Source organism: Mesoplodon mirus (assembly GCF_964341445.2).
Source record: "Mesoplodon mirus genome assembly, chromosome: 5".
NCBI classification, from domain to species: domain Eukaryota; kingdom Metazoa; phylum Chordata; class Mammalia; order Artiodactyla; family Ziphiidae; genus Mesoplodon; species Mesoplodon mirus.
Window position 1 is genome coordinate 95903844 of NC_138980.1, and position 12759 is coordinate 95916602.

General features: G+C 43.9%; 1 protein-coding gene across 2 annotated transcripts in view; it reads left to right on the top strand.

The window, feature by feature from the left end:
* The first annotated feature begins 10447 nt into the window (after window positions 1-10447).
* Window positions 10448-12759, top strand: part of FBXL17 (F-box and leucine rich repeat protein 17) — a 488270-nt gene continuing 485958 nt past the window's right edge. For both annotated transcript variants that reach the window (XM_082621243.1, XM_082621244.1), the window contains exon 1: window positions 10448-11562. In XM_082621243.1, coding sequence (XP_082477369.1) covers window positions 10570-11562 — 993 coding nt within the window. In that variant the 5' untranslated portion in view covers window positions 10448-10569. The remainder of the gene's footprint in view (window positions 11563-12759) is intronic.

Below are 12759 nucleotides of genomic sequence, written 5' to 3' on the forward strand. Positions count from 1 at the left end.
TCTTTACTACAAGAAAAGTAGAAATCATCCAAAAGCATTTTAGCATTTTAAAGCATAAAGTATAGAATAGTAAGTGAAGTTTCCACTTGAGTACTTCCAATTCTACTCCCCCCACCTGATTTACCAATGGGTGCTACTATTTTATTTTATTTTTTTTGCGGTAGGTAGGCCTCTCACTGTTGTGGCCTCTTCCGTTGCAGAGCACAGGGTCTGAACGCGTAGGCTCAGCGGCCATGGCTCATAGGCCCCACCGTTCTGCGGCATGTGGAATCCCTCAGGACCGGGACACGAACCCGCGTCCCTTGCATCGGCAGGCGGACTCTCAACCACTGCGCCACCAGGGAAGCCGCTAGTGGGTGCTACTATTAACAATATAATGTGTATCAACGCCAAATTATTTAAGAGTTTATAAAGATAGATGTAAATATGCTAATCACACATATGTTCTGAAAACCTAGAATTGTGGAATTCCTTGGAGGTGCAGTGGTTGGGACTCCGTGCTCTCACTGCCGAGGACCCGGGTTCAATCCCTGGTTGCGGGACTAGGATCCCACAAGCCGTGCGGTACAGCCAAAAAAACCACACAAAAAAACAAAAAAAAACTAGAATTGTGTGATACATACTTGCCTACAGTTTTCCTTTTACTCCTAACCGTTATGGGCATTTGGTATATAATAAAGGTGATGTTATAGATCAGAGTGTTATCACTACACTTAAAAGATATTATCTGGTGAGTACAACTCATGTCCACAGACTCTTCAGCTAGTTTCAATAATGATCAGCATTTCTCATGTCTCCCTCCTGCCTTTTTTTGCAGTACCATTTGATAGTAAGTTGTAAATACCATGACATTTCACCTTAAATCTTTCAGTCTATATCTCCTTAACAAAAAATATATAATCATAATATTCTTCTAATGCCTAAGAAAATTAAAAATAATTATGTAATATTATCTAATATCCAGTCCACATTAAACTATCCCCAATTGTACAAAAACAATTTTCTTAGTTGTTTTGTTACATTATTTTAAAGTAGAATCCATACTAGGTTCATGTATTTCATTTGGTATTTTTGTTTCTTCGGTCTCTAGATTTAGTTCAGATACCCCACTTTTTTTTCATTTCTTTCTTCATGAAGTGAATTTTTGAAGAGTCTAGTTTAGATGTCTTATAAATTATTGACTTATATTCCTTTCTTTAAAACTTAGGTTTATTAAGATATAATTTATACAGTGTAAAATTCATCCTTTTTAGTGGATAAAAAGATAATTCATCCTTTTTAGTGGATGAGTTTTGACAAATGCATTCAGGCATATAACCACAACCATGATCAGGTTATAGAATATTTCTAACTCCCCCCAAAATTCCATTCTACCTCTTTGTAGTAAACCCCTCCCTCCACTGCCAGATTCTGGCAACCACTGCACTGTGTTCTGTCCCTACAGTTTTCCCTTTTGGGGAAAGTCATGTAAATGGGATCATACAAGATGTAGCCTTTTGAATCTGACTTCTTTCACTTAGTGTAATGTGCTAGAGACTTATCCATTGTGCAGATGTACCATAGTTTATCTATTTACCAGTGGAAAATGTTTGTGTTCAGGTTTTGACAATTGTGAATAAAGCTGTTATAAACATTTACATAAAGGCTTTTGTGTAAACATGTTTTCATTGCTCTTTGGTAAACATCTAGGATTAGGATTACTGGATCATATGGTAATTGTGTATTTAATTTTATAAGAAACTGGCAGAATGTTTTCCAAAGTGTTTTCCAAAATGGCTGTACCATTTTGCATTTCCACCATCAGTATATGAGAGTTTTAGTTGTTCTACATCCTTGCCAACACTCGCTATGTCAATCTTTTAACTTCTAGCCATTCTAGTAGGTGTGTGATGGTATCTCATTATGAGTTTAATTTTTTTTTTTTTTTTTTTTTGCGGTACGCGGACCTCTCACCGTTGTGGCCTCTCCCGTTGTGGAGCACAGGCTCTGGACGCGCAGGCTCAGCAGCCATGGCTCACGTGCCCAGCCACTCTGCGGCACGTGGGATCCTCCCGGACCAGGGCACGAGCCCGCGTCCCTTGCATCGGCAGGCGGACTCTCAACCACTGCGCCACCAGGGAAGCCCCTATGAGTTTAATTTGAATTGCCTTAATCAATGATGATGTGGAGGCCTATGTTTCGGAGGGCAGGAAAGGATAGTTTCTGGACTGAGTGCCATTAGAAGTATCCTATCCCACCAAAACATTAAAGTCATTTCTCTATTGTCTTCTTTTTGTTTCCTCCTTTTACGCTTTCTCTCTTTTGGCCTAGATTATAAACCAATCCTGGATGCTTGTCTCAGCCTAGTCAGAAGGATGCCAAAATTTTCCCAACCTGAAATTTTTTACATGCTTGTGTGAATAAGAGTTTCTCTACCAAAGGAAGAAAATGAGTTAAAGTTTGGAATTGTTAGGTACTTCTTGAAAATTGTTATCAATGGTAGCATACACAAATAGCTTTATCTCTCTGTCTCTTGCTCCCACTTTCTCTTTCACACACACACACCTACGCGCACCTAACACGTAGTCAAAGAACTGATGATTTCACAGAAAATGTATTCCATGCTCATGTTTTATTTTAGAAACTATTATTCCCCCATTAACCCACTCTTCAGAATTTCTATTCAGAGTAATCATTCTCCAATTTGATCTTAGCATATATTCCCTATAACATGTCTGAAAGGATTATTAATTTTCTTCATAGACTATTCTCCAAAACTCCATCTATAAGAAGAGACTATGAAGCATATCTCAGCACTGTTGAGGTGCAGTTTGGAATAGAAAGGCACAGTCAGAAATGAGACATTAAAGGGGTGATGGGAGGTTGGTTGGTAATAAAAGTTGGTGAAACAGCATGAAATAGGCAATACAATTTAAAGTAGGTTTTTAGGATTAATTTCCATTAGAATTAAAGTTCCTTTTGAAGTAACAAATTTTCTTGCAGTTCTTTATAGATTCTTGTCACTTGACCATGTGCTCCACATATATTTTTAGTGAAGATTCTCACACACTTTAGTGCTCTTAAGACTTCAAAGTAAATTTTCTTCTTTTTTTTATTTATAAGAATGTGTAGCATGTTGGTCATAGGGAGATTATTATTTATCATTTCATGGTTGACATGGAAAACAGTTATATTAAGTTTAGAAATAGAGTTCCTCTAGATCCACAGCACATGAAAACAGCACCTATCACTATCTGCAGTTTTGTTACCTGTTGGTAAGTAAATGCCTTTGATATGTAGTCCAATAAAGATTCAAATTATTCCAGTTAGATTTGATTCACTAATGTTTAGGAATGTCAATTTTTACAAATATGGAAGAAAATATATCAATTTGCCAGGGAAAATCATTGGCAAATCAATAGGAATTGGGAAGAAGTCCTGATTCCCCATATTCTTCCCCAGACACACACACACACACACACACACACACACACTTACTTCCAACATAAGATTGAAATGAATACATAAGGTGAAAGGACAATAAATCACAAAGAACAGCATGCTTCCTATAACAGTGGTGGTTCTCAGCTATCCGGATCTATTCTCCTGGAGGGGGCAAAAGACCCTAACACCCATATTTCTCATTCCCATTATTAAGTGAGGGTGGGAGAGGTGACTCTTAATAGCAAGTGTTGCTGAATAACCAAATTTAGAGCAGATTATGTTTATGTCTGCTTTCACAATTGGATGATAGACAATATAATTTTTAATCCCTGTACCCTAGTCTTAATATTTAATTAGTGGGAAATAATGGACTCCAAATAGGGTTGATTCACTTGCTTCACAACATACTGTAGGCATAACTGAATAAACACACAAAAAACTAAAAGATAAACAAACAGTAATGTATAATTCAAAAGCAAGTAGAACAGAATTGAAACTTGAAGCTACTCAAGGTAACACAGGTGGTATACTGATAAAGTGTGTCCTTCCAGAAAGTTGAGGGAATTGATGTAATTTATGAGGTTAAAGAGAATAGTTGCTAAAATCATTTCTTCCATTGTTTTCACACTTAGGTATGACTCTATTTTTAGAGAAAAATAAAAAAAAATATTTTAGAGAAGAAAAATAACTTTAAAAAGTACTTTGTCTTCAAGGGCTTCCCTGGTGGCGCAGTGGTTGAGAGTCTGTCTGCCGATGCAGGGGGCACGGGTTCGTGCCCCGGTCCGGGAAGATCCCACATGCCGCAGAGCGGCTGGGCCCATGAGCCATGGCCACTGAGCCTGCGCGTCCAGAGCCTGTGCTCTGCAACGGAAAAAAGTACTTTATCATCCCTTTCTATATCCAAAGAGAAGTATCAACTCACTGAGTGGCAACAAAGAATAACATCTTATCACTTGGCTAAGGAGGCAACATAAAACAAGAAAATCCCATAATCCAGGGATTAATGAAGCCAGCTGTATCAGAAAGAGGATCAGAGGAGAGGTGGGAGTTACTTCACATCACCACTCCAGCCACCCTTCCTCTGTCTCCCACCTGCCCCAGGAGGGATGACACCTTGAATGGTTCTTTCAGTCCCTGTAGTTTGTGGATCCTGGTTATGATTGTTTTATCTCTGGAAGGAGAGATAAAACCCGTATTATAAAGGGAACAGGTTAGGAAGGGGCAACCTGATACTTGTGATCAGATTTAGGAGTGGAGCAAACAAATTTGGAGCATAGACATTTGATTGATTATTATACTGATACCACAAATTGTCAACATTTAGAATTGTGGCTTGCCATTTCTGAGTCACTAAAAGTAAATATTATTATCTCTCCTTTCTTTGTTTATTGTGAGCACATATATAAGTATTCTAAAATTATACAATAAGAAACAAAAATGTTATTAAACTTAAGAGGGAAAAACATTAAATTGGCTAGGGAGTCACACATAACTTAATTCTTTCTAAAGGCCCTATTTTACCAGTTGAAAATAAGGAAATACCAGTTATAATATAGGAGATAGCTGGGCACAGAATTGAGGGAATGTAAACATGGTAGAACATCTTTGTGTTGTATTAATTTCATTTAAATAGAGGAAAAGATAAATATGTGAATCTTAAGCAAAAAAAAAAAAAGTAAAATAAACCCCTACGTTTGCCTCAATTACCACATTAACTTATATAAAAGTGGGAGAACAATGAATTCTTTGTATTAACTCTGGTTGTTTCCTTTCATGAGCTTGAATTAATCTTCAGAGAGTTATGGATAATTGATTACTTCGCTTTCTCTTTCTCCCATTAAATTGCATGAAGTCTTAGTTTCACAGGGCTGTTTGGTGAATACGTTTTCTATTCCCACAATAACAAAGTACCACAAATGGAGTGATTTAAAACAACACCTTTTTATTATTTCATAGCTCTGTAAGTCAGAAATCCTGGTGTGGGCTCAGCCGGAGTCTCTGGTCAGGTTCCCATGGGGCTGGAATCAAGGCATCAGTGGGGCTGTGCTCCTTTGTTGTTCAGGCTCTTCTTCCATGCTTATGCATTTGTTGGCAGAATTCAGAATTCTGTAGGATGGAGGGCTGGCCTTCTCACTGGCCATCAGCCAGGTGCAGCCCTCTCCTCAACGTGAGAGTTTGCTTCTTTAACGCCATAGGTAAAGCAACCGCTGCTGCTTTGAATCTCCCTTATTCTGACTTCCAGACTGTCTTTAAAGATTTCACATGACTACATCAGGCCCACCCAGAATAATTTCCCTTTAAAGTGCAACTGATTAGCGACTTTAGGTGCCGGTGATTCAAGGGTAAACAAAGTAGGCCTTAATTCTGGTGATAGTCAACTAATACTAAAAGAAAATACCACAGCTGCAGACTCTGGTAACTGCTGTAAAGGAAATGAACAGGGTGGTATGACACCAGGGAAAAGCTTTTCTGACAGGAGGTGGTACCTGGGCTGAGACCTGGAAGATGAGCATGAATCAGTCATGGGAAGAACTGAGGGAAAACCAGTGAGGTACCAGTTGCACTTTTATATTGTGCCTGAAACAAACTATTAAAGAGTACAGATCAGTTCCTTAAGGGAATTCTCTGAAAGCTTGCTAAGTTATCTGTATCTTTGGCTTTGAGTATTGCAGCAAAAATGCAATTCAATAATGGATTAAATTTATCGAACACTTGGGGTGTTGCATGATTTCCAGATGCATAAACAATGTCTTCTGCCCCCAGAGTGTCCTTCTAGGTCATCCATTGCACCTACCACAATCAGTGGGACCAATGGCACATTAACTGATCTCTACTTACATCACTGGTGCCATAGGATGTTTTAGCCATTAATAACAACCATCATTAGCCAACTGTAAGCATGAAAGCTTTTTATATGTGGGTGTGTTTTTATAGGCAAATGTGAATTTCAAAGTGAGTACATATATTCTATATCAGCAAAGAAGAAAGAAAAGGCTTTTCTTTTAAACTGCTTTCAACATTTTAAATTTATGTGCTTTCAGTGTGAATCTATGTTATAATACATATCTACTCCAGGTTTGAATTTTATTCAAATATGTAAATATTTTATATTGTAGAATCCATTATTTCACCACAATGTTACACACTGAAATAAGTCATATGAATATACACATTGCTATTTTGGGGTTCTTCATTTCTTCCCTATCCATCATCCCCTCCTCTCTGCCTAATTCATAAGTAAGTTACTAAATCCTGAAAACTCCACATAAAAAATGTTTCTCAATCCCACCCCTACTTCATTATCCCCACCATGCTGGCCTTAATTCATGCTTTTAAGGCCCATCCATTGATCTTTCAAACAGTCTTAACTGGTCTTCCTGCTAAGAGCCTCTTCCTACTTTAGTCCATTTTCTATACAGTTGCCAGATTATCTTCCTAAAAACTGAGAAAAGTCCCTGTCCTCATGGAGTTTACACTCTTCCACTAGAGACTAAAAGTGAAAAAAATGACAAAACAGACACATGCTAATGAGATATAAAGAAAATAAAAGCACTGTAAGAGGAAAAGTAAAGGAAGGTATAATTTTATTTCAGTTTAATTGAGATACAATTGACATACAGCACTATAACATTTAAGGTGTACAGCATAAAGAGGGAGTAATTTTAGACAGGGTGATGACATTTGATTATAACAAATGTTAATGCTCTCCAGCCAAAGACCAACAGGAGCACACCCATAGTTAAACCAAGTTGAGTTTACTGACTTGTTACAAAAAGGCACATAGCACATGTGAGGAATTGGGGAGAGTCTCAATAAGAAGGTGTAAAAGACTTATAGGATTGGGCTTGTGCTTGGTGATTTTGAGGAAGGTTTAAGGCTTTGCTCTGGATTGGATGCTGTCAGGAAGCAGAGGTTATTCTATGATTGGATATTTTAATAATTATTATCTAGAAGGTAGGAAGAGTGGAGCAAGGCTTAGGTTGTAATTGGTCAAGAAACAGTAATCACTTATATTAGGCAGAATGTTTGGTCATTTTTGTGGTTTGGAGTGTTCTTGTGTTGGTTGTGTTCAGACATGATTATGGAGGCATCTTATTTTTTTCTTGTCTATTATGATCACAGAGTGGCCATGTTCGATGTTGATGTTTTGTGAGATTGTTTTTGTACAACAGAACACTCAAACCTAGTTGAGAATGCCAGTAACACCAAGGCCTAGCAAATAGTTCCAGGCCAGCTCCTGGTTGTTCAGGCTGCTTTCCTTTTTCTCATTAAAAAGGCCATCCAGTGCTATAATTGTCTCTAAATTGCAATTTATTACTCTTACTCATAGTTCTGTCTCCTGAATATTTAGAATACTTATCAGTATTATCACTTAGGGTAATGAGTTCTAAAACTCATTATAGCTCTGGAGGCAACAGTAGTAGCTTAATCCTTATTAAAACATATGAAACCCTCTGCTACATGCTGTGGTACAGCAGCCACCTGCTTGTGGCTGAATGGCTCTGGAATTGGAAGAACCAGTGCTGTAAACTTCAGAAACCACTTCAAAAGTCTCAGAGTCACTTGCCTCACCTCTGAAAACAAGAAGCTGTAGTTAGATCTTATGTGTAGTTCTGATAGGTCTGCATGGTGCCAGGCTGTTTGTGTAGAAATCACACGGGGAACTTGTTAAAATCAGATAAAAATTCTAGGCCTCCAACTCCAGAGTCTAATTCAGCCTAAATTTTTTGAGATTCCTTCATGTTTCCCTCCCTCCCTTCCTTTTAATTGCTGAGTAGTGTTCTATCGAACGAGCATACCAGTTTAGCCATTCTTCTACTGATGGACATCTAGGTTGTTTGTAGATTTTAATTATCATGAATAAAGCTGCTATGAACATTTTTGTACAAGTCTTTTTGTGTGTATAGTTTTTATTTTTCTTTGATAAATACCTGTAAGTGGAATTGCTAGGTCATAATGTGTGTTTAATTTATATGAAGTTAATGGGTCCACAATTTTGACATAGAGTAATAAAAAGGCTTAGAACACACTCTCCTTTTGCTCAAAGTGTAGCTTGGAAGAGATGCAAAGGATTTGTTATAGGCCTCAGGTAACCCTGTCACTCCTAACCTCCCTTCCTCACTAGTGAAGCTCTGGGGCCCTGAAAGAACCCTTTAAAGTCAGAGGGATGAAAGCTGTGTGGATAATACCTGTAGGTAAATGTAGTTTGGGCAGTGCCTTGATAGAAATGTATGTTAAACCCTTTGATGAATCTTTGCCTCTAGGTTTCTTGGAATTCCATCTCACTGTTCTTAAGCTGAGAAAGGGAGATCCGTGAATGCTGGCAGACCCAAAATAAAAGTGATTCCTGACAAAGAGGCTTATATTAGCAAAGGTTTGATGGTATGTTGGGTGAAGGTGGGGTGAGGCTGGCCACTGGGGTGGGAAAGTCAGGCATGCTCAAACAAAGGTTTCTACGCTGACAGGCCTTGAATATTGCAATACTGCTTCCTCAGTCAGTTCTCTCAGTTACCCTAAGTAGCTTTTAAAAATATCGGCCTTCCACCCTTCAGTATGTAACCAGGCTCCACTTAAAGTAGAGACCTTTTGAAAGGAACTCTTTCACTTTCTTGCCAAAAATGTCCACCTATCTGTATTCAACCTTGATCTATCCTTTCCTCCTTCCTTCCAGTCACAGTGAAGATGGTATCCCTCTGAAGGTAATCGTCACTCCATCTTCTCAGGGGTCTTGTTGTATTATCTCTTCTCATTTCCCTACTTCCTCCTTTATACTGGCTCATTCCTATCAGCATGTCCAATTCCTTGCAAAAGCCTCTCCCGATTTCTCCCTTGTGAAAACTAACCTTCTCTCAACACCAGATACTGCTCCTAGTTATTGCCTTCTTTCTCTGGTCTCATTGTAGGCAAATCTTCTAAAGGGCTGTCTGCCAAGACTATTTCCTCTTTTTCATCTGGGTCTCCCAAGTCTGCTTAGAACCTTTTATCTTAGAGCAGGCACTGCATAATCATTTTTAAAGTACTGTACCTGATGGATGGATAGATGGGACTTGGAGGGTGCAAACGATAAAGTCATCCATAGCTTGCAGCTTGGGATGTTGGATGACTAACTGGGTTGAAAAAAACTGTTTATCTTTCTGGTGTGTATAAATAATTTGATATATGCTTTCATTCTGAAATAAAGTTATGGAAAGTCAGTAGTCTGTCACAAGCAACAAGTATGCAAACAAGTGGAGAAACACTGCAGTGCCTTACTACCTGCTGTTAGTCCCTCACGTGAGAACTAGAGTCCTCACCAGCCCAGGGCCGCGCATCTGCCACTCCACCCGAGGGGCCGCCGGGGACCCAAGTCGGCCTTCAGGCGGAATCGGGTTTACCTATTCTTCGTGGCCCGGGTCTCCGAGTCGGGAGGTGGGGGCGAAAGAAAGAGCCGAGAGGCTCCCGGCCAATGGCAGTCCTTGAACTTATACCTAGAGACGTCAGCGCGGCAGTGCAAACGGATGCCACACAGCTGGCTCGGAAGCGTCTCCTCCCGCCCCACAAAAGGGGCGTGGGCTACGCGAAACCTTGGGCGACGGGAGGGAAGGGCGCGCGCCGCTCCCCGCGAGCCCCGCACCCTCGCCGGCCCGCTTCCCAGCAGTCCCCACCCGTCCCGGGTAGGCAGCCGGGCGCCCGCGCCCCCGCGCCCCCGCCCCGAGCGCGCCGCTGCCGCGGCTCCGCCCCCTCCCCGAACAGGCCGCGCGCTCCTGCGGCTCCGAGCTGTGTCGCGGGCGCGCGCGCCGCCAGCGGAGCCGCAGTTAAAATGGTCCGAGCCGGACCCCGCGTTCCCCCTGCCTCCGTACTGACTGACTGAGCCGGCAGGCTCGCTCCCTCCGTCGCGCTCCCAAAGCTCGCGCCCATCGTTCTCCCGGCTTCCCGGGGCAAAGCATGTAGCCCCCATCCGGCGCCGGGCCGGCCCGCAGCTGACGCCCACCCCCCCCACCGTCGCGTGTGTGCCCGTGTGTGCGTGTGTGTGCGCGAGGCGGGCGACCCCGCCGCCCGCCGCGGGCCCGAGGCCCAGCCAGAGAGGGGCCTGCCTCGCTGCCGGGAGCCCGGCTGTCCGGGCCTCCCTACTTCTCTGTCCCGGTCCCCCTCCTCGGGGCCTTCTATATGGGCCACCTTCTCTCGAAGGAGCCGCGTAACCGCCCAAGCCAGAAGAGGCCTCGCTGTTGCAGCTGGTGCCGCCGCCGCCGCCCTCTCCTCAGGCTGCCCCGCCGGACCCCGGCCAAGGCGCCCCCCCAGCCGGCGGCGCCCCGGAGCCGGGACTGCTTCTTCCGCGGGCCCTGCATGCTCTGCTTCATCGTGCACAGCCCCGGCACGCCCGCCCCCGCCGGCCCAGAGGAGGAGCTGCCGCTCTCGCCGCCGCCGCCGCCGCCGCCGCGGGACGGGGCCTACGCCGCTGCCGCCTCCTCGCAGCACCTGGCGCGGCGCTACGCGGCCCTGGCCGCCGAGGACTGCGCCGCCGCCGCCCGCCGCTTCCTGCTATCCTCGGCCGCCGCCGCCGCCGCCGCCGCTTCGGCCTCGTCGCCCGCCTCCTGCTGCAAAGAGCTGGGGCTGGCCGCGGCAGCCGCCTGGGAACAGCAGGGCCGGAGCCTCTTCTTGGCCAGCCTGGGGCCCGTGCGCTTCCTGGGGCCGCCCGCCGCCGTGCAGCTCTTCCGGGGGCCGCCGCCGCCGGCCGAGCCCCCCACGCCTCCCGAGATGGTGTGCAAGCGGAAGGGGGCCGGGGTCCCCGCCTGCACCCCCTGTAAGCAGCCCCGCTGTGGCGGGGGGGCCTGCGGCGGCGGCAGCGGAGGAGGAGGAGGACCTGCGGGGGGAGGCGCCTCGCCGCCGCGGCCCCCCGACGCCGGCTGCTGCCAGGGCCCAGAGCAGCCACCGCAGCCTCTCTGCCCCCAGCGCTCCTCTCCCACTTCGGAAGGTGCCCCCACAGAGGCCGGTGGGAACGCCGTCCGAGCGGGGGGCACCGCCCCCTCGCCTGCCCAGCAGCACCACGAATGCGGCGACGCGGACTGTCAGGAGACCCCCGAAAATCCGTGCGACTGTCATAGGGAGCCATCCCCCGAAACCCCAGACATCAATCAGCTGCCGCCATCCATCCTGCTCAAGGTGGGTCCGGGCGAGTGGCGCGGGGATGCGCGCTGTCCCCCAACCCCGGCCCCCGCCTCGGAGGTTTTCTCTCTCCTCCCTCTAAGCACGGAGGAGGGGGCTCCCTGACAGCCGGAGATGTCCGAAGGGGAGATTGGGAAGCCAATGGGGAGGATGCCTATGGCATATTATTGAAGTAGAAAAACTTGGAGTCTACTAAATGTCTTTTAATAGCTTGGGTCTGTTGCGCATAATTCAGCGTTCATCTATTATTAGATTCCCAGCCCAGTGGTTTAGAAACTATTCGTAAGTTTTGTGTGAAATATTGTTTTATCACTTGAGCAGTTTACAATGACTGGGTGAAGACTTTGTATATTAGTGTTTGAAAGTCTTCAAACAGTATTTTCAGGTTTGATAGCTGCTAGTTGATGTCAAAAACAGTTAATTTTATTGATCATTTACCATGATCAGGCACTGTGCCAGAGCTTTATATACATAATATCTCATTTAATCCTTCAGTTAACGCTGTGAGAGAAATATTGTTAACATCCTTATTTTATACAAGAAGAAACTGATATTTCAGTGCCATGTGCCTACAGTAGTAAGTCAGGCAGAAGTGGTCTTTGCTCCTACGGAGCTTACAGTCTAGTGAGGCTTGAAGAGGTTGAATGACTTGCCCAAGGTCACACACAGACAGTAAGGGGCAGATCTGGGGAATTTAGGCCTGCCTGACTTGAAAACCCTTTTATTTATGCTATGTTGTATTACCTTTCTACATTTTAACCCTTACATAAGAGCATACAGATTACCAGAAGGTAAGGACAAATGTATTTTTTGTTGGGGGATAGATGAGTGGGGAAGAGGTAGGTGTCTTGTGGGAGCCTCGTCTCGCAACTACTAAGTAACATTTGCAATTTTGTCAATGCTAGTGCTAGTCACTTAGTTATGTGATCGTTTGTAGTAAGCTATTATTAAAAAGTTATTTTTTCCCTCATTTTCTCTCTTCTCTCCCACCCCCACATCTGCAGCTTTCTGAAGCTTAATAAATATAAACCCGGTTACTCAGTGTGGATGATATTTAAGACTAGATAGAAAAACCTAGATAAGAATTTGGCAACTTTTATTGTTACTGAAGTGCCATCAATTGTAATTGTTGACAGTATAATTATATACTGTCAACAATATGCTTTGATTAGACTTTTTGCCTATTTGTAATCC